Here is a 17,026-nt window from a genome sequence, read left to right on the forward strand (position 1 = left end):
CACCTGAGGTCAGGAGTCTGAGACCAACCTGGCCAACATGGCAAAACCCCATCTCTACTAAAAATACAAGAATTAGTTGGGTGTGGTGGTGTGTGCCTATAATCCCAGCTACTTGTGAAGCCGAGGCAGGAGAATCGCTTGAACCTGGGAGGTGGGGGTTGCAATGAGCCAAGATTGTGCCACTGCACCCCAGCCTGGGCAACAGAGTGAGATTGTCTCAAAAAAAAAAAAAAAAAATTTCGGAACTCACAAACGTAACTAGGAATTCAGAACTGCTGAGGCAAAATGTCATTGAAAAACCCCATTACTCTTTTTTTTTTTTTTTTTGCGGCGGAGTCTCATTGTGTCGCCCAGGCTGGAGTGCAGTGGCTCGATCTCGGCTCACTGCAAGCTCTGCCTCCTGGATTCACGCCATTCTCCTGCCTCAGCCTCCCGAGTAGCTGGGACCACAGGCGCCCGCCACCACGCCTGGCTAATTTTTTGTATTTTTAGTAGAGGCAGGGTTTCACCGTGTTAGCCAGGATGGTCTCGATCTCCTGACCTCATGATCTGCCTGCCTCGGCCTTCCAAAGTGCTGGAATTACAGGCGTGAGCTACTGTGCCTGGCCCCAACTCTTTTTTTTTTTTTAAGACGGTGTCTTGCTCTGTCGCCCAGGCTGGAGTGCAGTGGCTCGATCTCGGCTCACTGCAAGCTCCGTCTCCCAGGTTCACGCCATTCTCCTGCCTCAGCGTCTGGAGTAGCTGGGACTACAGGTGCCCGCCACCATGCCTGGCTAATTTTTTGTATTTTTAGTAGAGATGGGGTTTCACTGTGTTAGCCAGGATGGTCTCGATCTCCTGACCTCGTGATCCACCCTCCTCGGCCTCCCATAGTGCTGGGATTATAGGCGTGAGCCAGCGCACCCGGCCAAAAAATCCCATTACTCTTTATCTGTAGACATGTTACCATTTGGTATTGGTACCAGTAGACAAATAGAAGACTACTGAATGGGATTCTTTTTTTTTTTTTTTTTTTTTACTGTAGCTTTTTTCTCCTTTGCCTTTTGTACCTCTTCCTTACAGACTAGATCTGCAATGTCCAATACGGTTGCCACTAGCCATATGTGGCTGTTAAGCACTTGAAATATGACTAGTCCAAATTGAGATATGCTGTAAGTGGATTTTGAAGACATAGTACGATAAAAATAATGTAAAATATCAATAATTTCTTATATTGATAACGTTGAAATGATAATATTTTGGACATATTGTGTTAAACAAAATAATTACTATTAATTTCACCTGTTTTAATTTTTTTCAATTGGTTACTAGAGATTTTTTGTTTTATTTTATTATTATATTTATTTATGTATTTTGAGATGGAGTCTTACTCTCTTGCCCAGGGTGGAGTGCAGTGGTGTGATCTTGGCTGACTGCAACCTCCACCTCCTGGGTTCAAATGATTCTCTTGCCTGAGCCTCCCGAATAGCTGGGATTACAGGCATGCACCACCACACCCAGCTAATTTTTGTATTTTTAGTAGAGATGAGGTTTCGTCATGTTGACCAGGCTGGTCTCGAACTCCTGACCTCCAGTGATCAACCCACCTCAGCCTCCAAAAATGCTGGGATTACAGGTGTGAGCCAACATGCCTTTTTTTTTTTTTTTTTTTTGAGACGGCATCTCGCTCTGTCACCCAGACTGGAGTGCAGTGGCGCGATCTCAGCTCACTACAACCTCCACTGCTCAGTTCAAGCAATTCTTCCGCTCAGCCTCCCGAGTAGCTGAGACTGCAGGCACACGCCACCATGCCTGGCTAATTTTTTGTATTTTTAGTAGAGACAGGGTTTTACCATGCTGGCCAGGCTGGTCTTGAACTCCTGATATTGTGATCCGCCCACTTGGCCTCCCAAAGTGCTGGGACCACAGGTGTGAGCCACCATGCCCGACCCCTATTTTATTTATTTATTTATTTTTTGAGACTGAGTTTTGCTCTGTCGCTTAGGCTGGAGTGCAATGGTGCAGTGTTGGTTCAAGTTATCCTCCTGCCTTGATGTTCCAAAGTCCTGGGATTATAGGTGTGAACCAATTTGCCTGGCCGGAATTCTTTTTTTTTTTTTTTTTTTCTTTGAGATGGAGTCTCACTCTGTCACCAGGCTGGAGTGCAGTGACATGATCTCAGCTCACTGTGACCTCCGTCTCCTGGGTTCAGCGGATTGTCGTGCTTCAGCCTCACGAGTAGCTGGGACTACAGGCACATGCTACCATGCACAGCTGACGTTTGTATTTTCAGTAGAGAGGGGGTTTCACCATGTTGGCTAGGATGGTCTTGATCTCTTGACCTCGTGATCCGCCCGCCTCAGCCTCCCAAAGTGCTGGGATTACAGGTGTGAGCCACGGCACCTGGCCACAGTATGTCCTTTATAGACAGGCAGATAGGCCCTATGTATCTTGCACAACGTTACATGGTGAGTTTATGGCAGAGCTAAGGTTATGTCTTTTTGTTTGTTTGTTTTTTTTTGAGACGGAGTCTCACTCTATTATTGCCCAGGCTGGAGTGCAGGGGCATGATCTCGGCTCACTGCAAGCTCTGCCTCCCGGGTTCATGCTTCTCCTGCCTCAGCATCCTGAGTAGCTGGGACTGCAGGCGCCCACCACCACACCTGGCTAATTTTTTGTATTTTTAGTAGAGACAGGGTTTCACCGTGTTAGCCAGGATGGTCTCGATCTCCTGACCTCGTGATCTGCCTGCCTCGGCCTCCCAGAGTGCTGGGAGCCACTGTGTGAGCCACCGCGCCCGGCCAAGGTTATGTCTTAATTCTCAGAACATACATTAAGTTTAAATACCAGTGAAGTCATTTTCTATACATGGTTTTTAGAAGCTGATTAGTATTTCACTGGTGTTAGCTTCAAAATTGCCCTTGAGAGTTTTCCCTTGTGATGACATATCAGATTGCTGTTTCTTTGACAGAGACTGCACATATTTCATGCTGCATAACCCTGAAACACCTGTTATAGTTTTGGTCTTTTAATTTAGCTTTTGAGTTTTGGATTCTGTCCATTTTTTCCCCTAGAACATCTGTAGAATCAGCTATTGCTTTCTATTCCACAGTCATTATCCTAGGTTTGTTTTTATCACTTCTTTCCTGCATATTTATGATTATACAAACTTCTTTTGGGCTCCCTACCTCATTTGTCTTTTCAGTCTGTTCCCCGCTATTACTGTAGTTCTCGTTCTAAAACGCAGATAGCCAGGCATGGTGGCACGCACCTGTAGTCCCAGCCGTTCGGGAGGCTGAGACACAAGAATTGCTTCAACTTGTGAGGCGGAGGTTACGGTGGCCTGAGATTGCACCACTGCACTCCAGTGTGGGCAACAGAACGAGACCCTGTCTTGAAAAAAATTAATTAATTAACTAATTAAAATAAAACACAGAGGTTATCTTGGCTTGTCCCTTACTTAAAATATTGTAATACCTTCCTTTGGCTTTCATTGTCTAGGCTTGCTGTTCAGGGTAGTATTTACTGCTTTTCACAAACTTGGTCCTACACTTTCATTTTCATGAAACTCATTCTATTATGTAAACATAATACTCTCATGTTGTTTCCACTTCTTCTAGATACACTCCAAACCTTTGACCATACTATTCCTTCTGCCTGGACAGCACTCCCCAGTCCTCTTCTTCAGTCTTCAAATTTCACCCCTAGACAGCTTGCCCTAACCTACATCTCCCTACTTTTGCATTTTGCCCTGTTAGATCTTTTCATAGACTCCTGTGATAACAATTATTATATTCTATTATAATCCTTCATTAATAGCACAGTTTTACTAGCTAGACTGAGAGCCCTACAAAGGCAGGAACAGTATTTTATTTATCATTTTAGAAAGTAGGTGTTTTGCCAATTGTTTATTAAACATTTATTATTTTAGAATGTTGTGATAGGAAGTGGTAGGGAGTTATGATGGAGGGATAGGTATAAAGGGTAGTTAATTGGAAATAGAATAAGAAGGTAGTAGATGCAAAGGAGGTTCCAAATAGAAAAAAAAAACACATTTATTTGGGAATTGAGAAGGTAAATGTTAGCCTAGATTGGAGATAAAGATCTTTGCAAGGAAACATTTCCAATAAAAGGGGAGGGAATCCTATCACACCCAAATACTCTATGCATTGAGATAAAAGCCAGAATGGCTTTTTGACTGTGTCTCCCTGGCCTTTTATTTTTCCAACTACTGTATACTGTAGGTCATTGCTATTTTTGTAGTTTTCTTTCCCGAGGTTCCTTTTGTTATTTGGGTGTTTGTACAGGTATTCATCTTACTGTACTTTGTGAGAATGCCTTTAAGAGAGGTCTGTTTTGAGTAATTAGATACTAGTGGAAATAATTCTGTTGGACACTGCCCTTACTTATAATTCTCTTAGCGTGCCAAATGCTAGTGACTTCAGCTGGCTTAGAAATAAGAAACCTTGCTGTTGTCACCCATGTCCCCACCCCGCAGGCGCACATTCAGAGACCTCAGTAGTTCTCCCTAAACTGAATTTTCTGACCCTTATTTTACTACCCTAAGTTCTTAAAGTCTCCACTATAGACATTAAGAATGGGAGCAAAAACAAGTACATTTTTGGAAAAAATGTCCAATACTCATCATTGGTTAGGAATTCAACATTGTTTCGTTGGCTTAACTAAATTAGATGCGAAATTCCTGGTATATGTTTCATACCAGAATTGAAGCTCCTAATAAATTGGCCTAGGAGGAAGCAATAGAATAACAGAAAAGATTCAGATATGAGTCTCTCTGGGTTATTTGCTGCTGCTACCTAGTATGAAGGTGTGAGCAGCTGGGCTTAGTTTGGCAGATGTGGAAAGGTGGTAAGCACTTTCATTTCATAGTGCTGTTAGAAAGGAGGGGAAGAGAATAGGAGGAAGAGTCCTTTTCTCTTAATTTGGAGTCTTTCGTCAATTGAAATCTGCCTTTACAAATCATATAAAGCTTCATGCCAATTCTACTAAAATAAGACTCTACACTTGTGTATGTATTTAAAAAACACTGGGCTGGGCACGGTGGCCCACACCTGTAATCCAGACACTTTGGGAGGCTGAGGCAGGAGGATTGCTTGAGGCCAGGAATTCAAGACCAGCCTAGACAACATGACAAGACTCCATTTCTACAATTTTTTTTTTTAAAACAAGCTGAGTGTGGTGGTACACACCTGTTGTCCTAACTACATGGGAGGCTCAGGCAAGAGGATCACTTGAGCCCAGGAGTTGGAGGGTGCAGTGAGCTGTGATTGTGCGACTGTACTATAGCCTGAGTGACAGAGTGAGACCCCGTCTCTAAAATAAATAAAAATAAAAAATACTGAATGGAAATAGACCAAGAAGTTAACAATGATTTTCCCTGGATGGTGGAATTATAACACACTTAAGCTTTTTTTTTTTCTTTTTCTTTTTTTTTTTTTTTGAGACAGGGTCTCATTTGTTACCCAGGCTGGATGGCAGTGGCACAGTCTTGGCTCACTGCAGCCTCAACCTCCTGGGTTCAAGCAGTCCTCCTGCTTGATGACAGCCTGGGATGACAGGCACGCACCACCGTGCCCAGCTAATTTTTATATTTTTTTTGTAGAGATAGGGTTTTGCCATGTTGCCCAGGCTGGTTTCCAACTCCTGGGCTCAAGTGATCCACCTGCTTCAATCTTTCAAAAGTGCTGGGATTACAGATGTGAGCTACCGTGCCTGGTAGAACTTTTTGTTCTTCACTGTGGTATCCAGACTCCTCCAGAGTACATGTGTTGCTGTTACAATACATGAAAAAAAAAATGAAGTTATTAAAATAATAGTTGATTTTTAAAGAGTTCATAGAGGCTCTTCTGTTTTCATGAGCAATAAACAGAAACTGATCTTTTTGAGACAGGATCTCATTGTGATGCCCAAGCTGGAGTGCAGTGGGGCGATCATAGCTTACTGCAGCCTTGACCTCCCAGGCACAGGTGATCCTCCCACCTCAGCCTCCCAAGTAGCTGGGACCACAAGTACATACCACCACACTCAGCTATTTTTTTATCTTTTGCAGAGATGGGGTTCCCCCCATGTTTCCCATGCTGGTCTCAAACTCCTGGGTTCACACGATCCTCCCACCTTGGCCTCCTAAAGTGTTGGAATTGTAGGCATGAACCACTGCACTTGGCCTAAGAAATTTTTTGTTCTAATAATATTTGATTTCCATTTCTTATAGTTTTATTAAGATATATTTCACATACTAGCTGGGCACAGTGGTACATGCCTGTAGTCCCAGCTATTCAGGAAGCTGAGACGGAGGATTCCTTGAACCCAAGAACTTGAGTCTAGTGTGGACAACATAGCAAGACTCCAGTCTCTTAAAACGAAACAAGAAAAAGATACATTTTACATCCTTTTTTTTTTAAGTTTTTGAGACAGGGTCTTGCTTTGTCACTGTAATTTTTTCTATTTTATTTCTGTATTACTTTTTTGTTTATTAAGACAGGTGTCAGCTGGGCGCGGTGACTCATGCCTGTAATCCCTGCACTTTGGGAGGCCAAGGCAGGCGGATCACGAGGTCAGGAGTTCAAGACCATCCTGGCTAACACGGTGAAACCCCGTCTCTACTAAAAACACAAAAAAAAATTAGCCCAGCGTGGTGGCGGGCGCCTGTAGTCCCAGCTACTCAGGAGGCTGAGGCAGGAGAATGGCGTGAACCTGGGAGGCGGAGCTTGCAGTGAGCCGAGATCGCACCACCGCACTCCAGCCTGGGGAACAGAGTGAGACTCCGTCTCAAAAAAAAAAAAAGACAGGTGTCTCACTCTGTCACCCAGGATGCATTGCAGTGGCACAAATACAGCTCGCTGCAGCCTAACCTCCTGGACTCGAGCGATCCTCTCACCTCAGTCCTCTGAGTAGCTGGAACTACAGGCAGGTGCCACCATGCACAGCTGATGTTTTTGCATTTTTGTAGAAATGGGGTTTCGCCATTTGCCCAGGCTAGTCTCGAACTCCTGATCTCAAACAATCTGCCTTCCTTGGCCTCCAAAAGTGCTGGGATTATAGGCTTGAGCCACTGTGCCCAGCCTACATACTATTTATTTATTTATTTGTTTGTTTAAAATGGAGTTTTGCTCTTATTGCCCAGGCTGGAGTGCAATGGCACAATCTTGGCTCACTGCAACCTCTGCCTCCTGTGTTCAAGTGATTCTCCTGCCTCAGCCTCCCAAGTAGCTGGGATTACAGGCATTCGCCACCACACCTGGCTAATTTTTTTTTTTTTTTTTGAGACGGAGTCTCGCTCTGTTTCCCAGGCTGGAGTGCAGTGGCGTGATCTTGGCTTACTGCTTCTTCTGCCTCCCGGGTTCAAGCGATTCTTCTGCCTCCCGGGTTCAAGAGATTCTTCTGCCTCCCGGGTTCAAGCGATTCTCCTGCCGCAGCCTCCCCAGTAGCTGGAATTACAAGCACATGCCACAGCGCCTGGCTAATTTTTATAATTTTTAGTAGAGATAGGGTTTCGCTGTGTTGGCCAGGCTGGTCTCGAACTCCTGACCTCAGGTGGATCCACCCACCTCGGCCTCCCAGAGTGCTGGAATTACAGTCATAAGCCAATGCACCCAGCCCTAATTTTGTATTTTTAGTAGAGACGGGGTTTCACTGTGTTTGTCAGGCTGGTCTCGAACTTGACCTCAGGTGATCCACCCACCTCGGCCTCCCAAAGTGCTGAGATTACAGGTCTGAGCCACCACGCCCGGCACAGCCTACACACTTTAAATTTACCCATTTAGAGTGTACAGCTGAGTGGTTTTTAGTAAATTCAAAAAATTGAACAATTATCACAATCTTAATTTTAGAACTTTAAAAATACCCCTGAAAAGAAAAATTTCTCGTAATTCTGTTCATATATTTTAGTGGTATGAATCCTTTTATAAATCTTGTGACATTTTCAGGGTGAACCTAGCACTGTGAGTTATGAAGGCATATAAGACACAGTTCTTGACTTCAAGTAGCTGATAGACTAATAGGGAAGAAAAGGAAATATAAATGTCTCTACAGCAAGACAGTTGATTCAAGTTTCACACCAGTGATACAAGCTAAATATCACAGGTTTGCTGAGGAATTGAAGAATCATCTGTGTTTGGAATGATGACAACAGGCCTCATGGAAGTAGGGAGATGGAATTTTCTAGCCAGAAAAGATGTGGAATTATATTATTCTTTGTATAGGCACTTTTCAGTCTATAATAAACATTTTCTTTTTGCCCATTGGGAATTATGCCTACTTTTTTTTTTTTTTTTTGAGACGGATTCTCGCTCTGTCTCCAGGCTGGAGTGCAGTGGCACAATCTCGGCTGTCTGTAACCTCCGCCTCCCAGGTTCAAGCGATTCTCCTGCCTCAGCCTCCCGAGTAGCTGAGACTATAGGCACGCGCACCACCATGCCCAGCTAATTTTTGTATTTTTAGTAGAGATGAGGTTTCACCATGTTAGCCAGGATGGTCTCAATCTCTTGACCTTGTGACCCGCCCACCTCGGCCTCACAAAGTTCTGGGATTACAGGTGTGAGCCACTGCGCCTGGCCTATGCATACTTTTATACAAATATTTTATCAACAGATCTACCTTTATTCAGAAAATTATGGTCTGCAACATTTAATGAACATACAGTATGGGGATGACAAAATAAATAGCTTGTAATTTAACAATTACACTGAGATCTCTACTGCTTGTTTTTTAGTTGATTTATATTACAAGGAAAAGTCAAAGTCTTTCTATATTCTTGTCGTCTAATGCAGGGTACTTCTCAATTCCTCCACCATTATTCTAGCCTCTGTATCTCCTCCTTTCTCTGCCTTTACCATTCTGGGATGTGTGTAATTGTAGTAGGTCATTACCCAGAATTATATGCCATGTGTGACAGTCTACAGAGATAGGATGTTGCAACACTGTCACCACATGGCTCACAGAGTAGAAAGTCATTCTTCAATTTTTATGATACCTTAATTTCTACTTTAAAAAGCCTTTAAAAATCAGCATTTGGATTTTTATGTTATTACATCCCAGAAAAATGATCTTCTAGTGAATATAAGTACAGAATAGTAGTATCATATGGATTGTAATGTTTCCTCTAGGTGACTGAAATGACCTACCCCTTTCTCATTGCTTTTGAAATTGAAAACACTTTTGACATTGTTTTTGGGACACAGGTTCTAAAAAAAGGCAGGTAGACGGATCACTTGAGTATATCAAGGAATACCTGCATCCGGTGAAGATGCTACTTAGGTTGTTTTTCTAGAGTAGGAATAGATCTGTGAGCTCCAGCTGTGTATTTCTGTGACTGTCCTTTTGACTACTGTACTTTCAGAGTCACTGACTTCAACCATGCAATGGAATTAACCTGACCGACTCGGGGTGAAAGAGTCCTAATAAAGTGATGACCTGAGATTGGAAACCCACATAACAGTTTTGTCTTTTTAATTCTGAAAATCATAATTTATCTGTTTTATTTCTGTATTATTGATTGATTGATTGATTGATTGAGACAGGTCTCACTCTGCCACCACCCAGGCTGGAGTGCAATGGTGCAATCACAGCTTACTGCAGCCTTGACCTCCCCGGGCTCAGGTGATCCTCCCACCTCAGCTTCCCAAGTACCTGGGAACCATAGATGCACCACTACACCTGGCTAACTTTGTAATATTTTTTTGTATAGAGACAGGGTTTTGCCGTGTTGCCCAGGCTGCTCTTGAACTCCTGGGCTCAAATGATCCGCCTACCTCTGCCTCCCCATGTGCTAAGATTACTGGCATGAGCCGCTGTGCCTGGCTTAAGTAATTTAAATAATACTATTTGTTTTATTTAGATTGTTTTACAAGGACATGCTACAAGAGTAACTGCTAAATCTCAACAGAGTGGAGAGAAGGCATTTCGATGTGAATATGATGGATGTGGAAAATTATATACAACAGCTCATCATCTCAAGGTATATATAAAAGAAATGTTCTATCTAGTTATGAGAATACCTAGGATATTAAATACTAAGATCATATTTTTGTGTAATTCAAATGCCACTGTTTTCTCCCAGTTATCAAGATACTGGCACTTGGTCACACTCATACACAGACATGTAAAAACCTGTGCAGACTTTAGAGACTGTTAATTTTTTGAGGGCTTGGACTGTGTTTTTTTCATCTCTGTATTCCTAATGTCCAGGATACTACCTGGCACATGGTAGGTACTCTACATATTTGAATATATGTTGTGAAGTATGAAATCCATTTAATTATATGAGAGATATGTGTGTAATCACACATCTCTGTTAATTCACTGAAATCTAGCAAAAGTTGGTGTTAATTTGGCTTTTAAATATTTGGGCTAAGGCCGGGCGTGGTGGCTCATGCCTGTAATCCCAGTACTTTGGGAGGCCGAGGCGGGTGGATCACCTGAGGTCAGGAGTTCGAGAACAGCCTGACCAACATGGTGAAACTCTGTCTACTAAAAATACAAAATTAGCCGGGCGCAGTGGCAGGTGCCTGTAATCCCAGCTACTCGGGAGGCTGAGACAGGAGAATTGCTTGAACCCGGGAGGCGGAGGTTGCAGTGAATCAAGATTGCACCACTGCACTCCAGCCTGGGCAACAGAGCGAAACTCCATCTCAATAAATAAATAAATAAATATTTGGGCTAAGTATTTTTATTTCAGTTGCTGCTATACATAACAGAACATACCATGACTCAATAATAGCTAAGATTTGTTAAAGAACTTTCAATGTGTCACGAAGTATGCACTTAGCATATCTGGAGTAGTGGCCCTGGGGCCCATCTTCACTATTTATCAGTAACCTTGGCATGTTAGTTGACCTCTTAGTACTTCATTTTCCTCATCTATAAAATTGGATCCTAAGAGTTATCTCCCTCTCAGAGTGGTTGTAAAAATTAAATAAGTTAATACCATACACGTAAAGTACTAAAAAGAGTGGCCTGATGTGGTAAATGTTCAGTAAATGTTAGCCATTGTCATTGTTACTCATTTGTCATGGCAACCCTCTATGGTAGATACTATTGTGTCCCCACTTTTCAGAGAGGCCTTTGAGGCTCAGAGAAGGCAAGTGCCCATGGCCACACCACTAGGCAGTGGTGGATCCTTGCCTCAGATCCAGGCCCCTCTAGCAGTAGCCTCCACACTCTTAACCTTACGTTGTGTAGTCTCTCCCAGCCCCCTGCTTCTAGTTTCTCATCATGTGTATGTTTCATGCAGACATCTTTGACCACTCGAGAAAGCTCAGACCTCAAACGTTCCTGTTCCCTACTTAAAATATTAGTAACTACCTCTTAATATTTAACATTTAGGTCTATATTGAGAACTATTGGGCTATTGTTTTTGTGAAGTTATCTTTTTTATAAGAAAAAAGCATACAACAAAATCATTTAGCAGTGTGGGAAAAAGTAGGTCTGTGTTGCAACCATCTTCCTGAGGAATACGTAAAGGAAATAGAATCATGCCTGCATTTTAATCACAGGTCCATGAGAGGTCACACACAGGAGATCGGCCTTATCAGTGTGAGCATGCAGGCTGTGGGAAGGCATTTGCAACAGGTACAAGTATGAATTTTGTTTTTTTTCTTGATTCCAATTAGAGGTCAAGTAGAGACAGGCTAGTGGAAGGAACTGACCCCTTGGCTGTGTCTGAATCTGCAGAAGCACATGATCAGTTTTTCAGTCTCTCTCATAACTGCCTTTCGTCCTGCTTGCTCTAGACCCCTCTCTGTTCTTTTCTTCACTGACCTGTCTCTGCCTGCTGTGTTTTCTTTTTCTTTCTTTTTTTTGAGACAGTTTCACTCTGTCACTCAGGTTTGGGTGACAGGATCTTGGCTCACTGCAACCTCCGCCTCCCAGGTTCAAGCAATTCTAGTGCCTCAGCCTCCCGAGTAGCTGGGATTACAGGCGCTCGCCACCATGCCCGGCTCATATTTTGTATTTTTAGTAGAGATGAGGTTTCACTATGTTGGCCAGGCTGGTCTCAAACTCCTGGTCTCAAGTAATCCGTCCGCCTCGGCCTCCCAAAATGCTGGGATTACAGGTGTGAGCCACTGCACCTGGCCTGCCTGCTGTGTTTGATACTTTTCACTCCTCCACATTCTGTTTATTTTAGCGGGAAAATAAAAGCCAAGCTTTAAAGGCTGTCATAGACTCTAACATCAGGACAGGCCTTAGCAATGGGATGAGGCCTTTGCATCCAGCAGGGCTGGGACTGGCACCAGGCCTGCTGACTTCCATTCTTCATTCCATGTCTTGATTCCACTTTGAGCTCTTGGGGTATGAGAACAGCTGATAAAACTGAGGCACTTTAGAAAAGAAACACACAACCTCTTTTAGACAGAAATGAAACTATTGAATTTTCAGCATGGCATTCCTGAGCTATGATACTTTTGTACATTTTTTTGTTTGTTTTTGAGACGGAATCTCACTCTGTTGCCCAGCCTGGAGTGCAGTGACGTGATCTCGGTTCCCTGCAACCTCTGCTTCTGGGTTCAAGCGATTCTCCTGTCTCAGCCTCCTGAGTAGCTGGGACTACAGGCATGCATCACCACACCCGGATAATTTTTTGTATTTTTAGTAGAGATGGGATTTTACCATGTTGGCCAGGCTGAGCTCGAACTCCTGACTTCGGGTGACCCGCCCGCCTTGGCCTTCCAAAGTGCTGGGGGTACAGGCGTGAGCCACCGTGCCTGGCCCTTTTGTACATTTTAAATAGTTATTCTGTGTATTTGCCTGATATTTTATACTTGGTATTGACTATATTTTTCAGTAGCTTAATCTCAGTGTGCATATTTAGAGCAGTATTGTGTAATTAAATTTCTTTTAATTTTTTCTTAAAGGTTATGGATTAAAAAGTCATGTCAGAACTCATACAGGAGAAAAGCCATATCGGTGTTCGGAAGATAATTGTACTAAATCTTTCAAAACTTCAGGAGATCTACAGAAACACATCAGAACTCATACAGGTACTAGTGGAAACAGAGTGTCAAAATCTTTTTTTTTTTTTTTTTGAGACAGAGTCTCGCTCTGTCGCCCAGGGTGGAGTGCAGTGGTGCAATCTTTGCTAACTGCAAGCTCCGCCTCCCGGGTTCACGCCATTCTCCTGCCTCAGCTTCCCGAGTAGCTGGGATTACAGGCACCCACCACCACGCCCGGCTAATTTTTTGTATTTTTAGTAGAGACGGGGTTTCACTGTGTTAGCCAGGATGGTCTCGATCTCCTGACCTTGTGATCCGCCTGCCTCTGCCTCCCAAAGTGCTGGGATTACAGGCATGAGCCAGTGCGCCCGGCCTAGGCCAAGTTAATCTGCAGGGACGGGACTTGAGGAAGGAGTCTCTGGTAGAGTTTCAGGAAGTCAATATCAAGGGCTTCTCTTAAAACCCTGAAATTCCATATGACTTGCTGTATGTGCATGTCTGCTGCTTTTCAGGGTGAGGGCTTATAGCTCTGTTAGATTCTTAGAAGGGTCCATGTCCCAGAAAAGATTAACAGTGGCCCTAGACCACGAGCTCTCTCAGGTTTTAGTTGTCTGGGCAACAAGTTTATTTACCTAGGATTACACATCTAATTAGTAGCCGAGCTGAGACAGAACCTAAGGCACCCAGTTGTTTCTCCTGCATTAAGTAGCTGCTAAAGAAAGTGTCTGAACCCCAACAGGCCCATAGCAAGAAAGATTCATTACTTTTTGTGATCATTTCTCCTTCTCTCTAAATTTTATCTTCTTTTCCTAAACAGTATGTTATTCTTATCTCCTCGACCATCTCCTCTCCTCCTTATATTTGATTACTTGTGGAGTTGGTATTAATAAGATAAATGTTTGCTTTGGATTGGAGCTAAAAAAAAGTTCAGCAGCTGTTGATAAGAGATGCTATTATAAGCTGTTGACTAAATAATACAGCATTAAGATAATTTAGTTTGGGATTTTATTATAGATGTTTTAAACGTGGTATGATAACTATGTCCCCATGTATGGAAATATCTGAAATAGTTTAGCTAATTTCCATGTAGGATTCTTGCAGCTATTAATGTTTAACCTGCAGCTTAACTATGACCCCAGATTGGCTTTACTTTACAACATTGAGGAACAGAGCTGTAGGTCTCTACTTCCATCTCATTCATGCACTTTTTATTTATTGTATCAGAGGCGAGTATTTCCAAGCTCCCATAAATTCTACTTGAATTTGGAAATAAAACCAACTTGTTATATAAAAGCTATATCAAACCAATAATCTAGTTTTATAAATATTGATTAAAAAACATCAGAATTGTGATTTATTTCATAGTATTCATTTGTCAAACCACATGTTCATATAACAGCTTTAAAATCATGATATTTTCATTGGTATAGTGTGGGATTGAGTAAGGGACATAGGGACTTCTGTAACAAATACAGAAGATTACAGTGCAAAAACAAAGCAGGATGTTACAGAATCAGAGTAGTAATACAGTGAAAATTATCCTAGAACAGTTGATTCCCTGTCATAGCATGTCAGAGCTGGGAAGACTTTAGAGGTCATCTAGATCCAAGAGAAAAGACTTGCCCAAGATAAACTCTTTATTCTCCTTAGGCTGACATAATGAATAAAACTTACTAAAGATAGGATCAAAGATTCCTGCTCCTTTTAAAATGATTTCATACTTAAGGGGAGAAATCTTTCGGAACGGTTTCCACCAATAGAGAAATCATAATTTCATTTGACCAAAAGAAAAACAACAAACTAGCCAGGCGTGGTGGCATGTGCCTGTGGTCGCAGCTACCCGGGAGGCTGAGGTGTGAGGATTGCTTGAGGGCAGGAGTTCGAGGCTGCAGTGTGCAACCATCGTGCCTGTGAAGAGCCACTGCATTCCAGCCTGAGCAACATAGTGAGACTCATCTCTTAAAAAATTTAACAAACTTACTATATATAGATAAATATCTGTATCTGTCTACATAAAGAGATTTTTTTTCCCCTTCCCCAGAAGTTGTTTGCCTAATTTGAGCTCATCCTAGAAAAGGGTACATGAGAATCAAAAGCAAAGGCTACTTCTTGCTTGACAGTTTAAAGGCCTTTCATATTCCAAGATTGTATAAAGCAAATATGAAGGAAAGAAACATAATTGGTAAAGCAGATTTTTTTTTTTTTTTGAGACAGTGTCTCACTTCAGTGCCCAGGGTGGTGTGCAGTGGCACAGTCACAGCTCACTACAGCCTTGACTTCTCGTGCTCATGTGATCCCCCCATCTCACCCTCCCGAGTAGCTGTGACTTACCAGTGTGCACCACTACACCCAGCTAATTTTTTGTATTTTTTTTGTAGAGACGGGGTTTCGCCATGTTGCCCAGGCTGGTCTTGAACTCCTGAGCTCAAGTGATCCGCCTGCCTTAGCCTCTCAAAGTGCTGGGATTACAGGCATGTGCTACTGTGCCTGGCCAGACTTTTTATAAGCTTAGATTATGAGGGTAGTAGTAGTATGTCCAGCAGGTATTTTTGACATACGTGCTGGGCACTAGATTTTCTTTTTTCTTTTTGGTTCAATAACACAAGTATGTATTGAACACCTACTATTTCCTGACACAGTTAATATTAGGCATTATCTTGTTGAACTTTAGTTAAAACACCATTTTTTTTTCTCTTGAGATGGAGTCTCGCTCTGTCGCTGAGGCTGGAGTGCAACGGTGCAATCTCGGCTCACTGCAACCTCCGCCTCTTGAGTTCAAGCGATTCTCCTGCCTCAGCCTCTCGAGTAGCTGGGATTACAGGCGCCCGGCACCACGCCCAGCTAATTTTTTGTATTTTTAATAGAGAAAGGGTTTCACCATGTTGGCCAGGCTGGTCAAAACACCATATTTTTAAAGAGCAAAAATCATTTTCCTGCAAGATATTGTAGAATAAATCAAGTAGGATACAAGCTTTTAGGGAATTCTGGGTTTGTTCTAATTTAATTCATGTTCCTGACTGTACTTTTCTTTTATATTTCTTATGTTTTTCTCTCTGCTTTTCTCAGCTCATTTTTTGCCTACCTGGATGATTCCATCTTGGAGAGCTATGTAATCAGTGATTAGTTTTGAATACCATTCCCAGTTTCTTATGTAGATTTAAGTTTGGAGTGGAAGATGCTATTTCCCCAACCCCCCCCCGCCCCAAAAATGCCTGAAAGGGAAGCTCAGCACAAGAAGGCTAGAGTCTTGAGCATAATCCTAGGCAGGATTGAAGGATAAGACATTTTAATCCTCTATATATTTTTGCACCATTTAATGTATTACCCTTTATATTTGCAGGAGAAAGGCCCTTTAAGTGTCCCTTCGAAGGCTGTGGTCGGTCCTTTACAACATCAAATATCAGAAAAGTGCACGTTAGGACACACACAGGAGAAAGACCTTATTACTGCACAGAGCCAGGATGTGGGAGGGCATTTGCCAGTGCAACAAATTATAAAAACCACGTGAGGATACACACAGGTAACAATCTCTGATCTTTTGGTCTTTTATCTTTCAAGGCTCAGTTTAACTCCTGCCTTTTCCAGAAACCATTTCCAACTAATCTCTTCCCTCCTTTCTATCACTTGGCATGGTGGAAAGAGATTAAGCAACTTGAAAAAGTTTCACCTTAACAGTCATACATTCATTTATTCAGCAAACAGTTATTGAGTATCTCCTGCCAGGCATCAAACATAGAAAGAGAGATAAGACATTGTCAAGGGCAGGCTACTTGGGAAGAGATAGTAGACATACAACTGCTGCAGTGTCTCCCATTATATGGACAAGATGCTGTGGGAGCAGAGAGGGGAGCAGTCACTTCTACAGGAATGGGAGAAGCATTTTGGGAAGGCTTTCTGGGAGAAATTCGGCATACAGACTCAATCCTGAAGTTTGCCACGTAAGAGAGAAGGGTATTCCTGGCAGGGGAAATGTCATGGGGAAAGGCACAAAGGTATGAAAAAGCGTGATACTCAGTGGTTCCATATGACAGGAGCATTAAGTACATGTAGAAGATTTGTACAAGGTGAGTTCTGAGAGGTAGCCAGAGGCCTTGTGT

General features: G+C 42.6%; 1 protein-coding gene across 18 annotated transcripts in view; it reads left to right on the forward strand.

Annotated features, from left to right (window-relative positions):
- ZNF143 (zinc finger protein 143) overlaps positions 1-17,026 on the forward strand; it is a 64,449-nt gene that overhangs the window by 20,767 nt on the left and 26,656 nt on the right. For all 18 annotated transcript variants that reach the window (XR_010147140.1, XR_010147141.1, XM_054662083.2 and 15 more), the window contains 4 exons: positions 9,836-9,955; positions 11,493-11,568; positions 12,852-12,977; positions 16,270-16,449. Coding sequence is in view for 16 of the 18 variants with exons in the window: in XM_054662083.2 (XP_054518058.2) it covers positions 9,836-9,955; positions 11,493-11,568; positions 12,852-12,977; positions 16,270-16,449 (502 nt within the window). In the remaining 2 variants the exon portion in view is untranslated. The remainder of the gene's footprint in view (positions 1-9,835; positions 9,956-11,492; positions 11,569-12,851; positions 12,978-16,269; positions 16,450-17,026) is intronic.

This window comes from Pan troglodytes, chromosome 9 (genome assembly GCF_028858775.2).
Source record: "Pan troglodytes isolate AG18354 chromosome 9, NHGRI_mPanTro3-v2.0_pri, whole genome shotgun sequence".
Classification (NCBI taxonomy): domain Eukaryota; kingdom Metazoa; phylum Chordata; class Mammalia; order Primates; family Hominidae; genus Pan; species Pan troglodytes.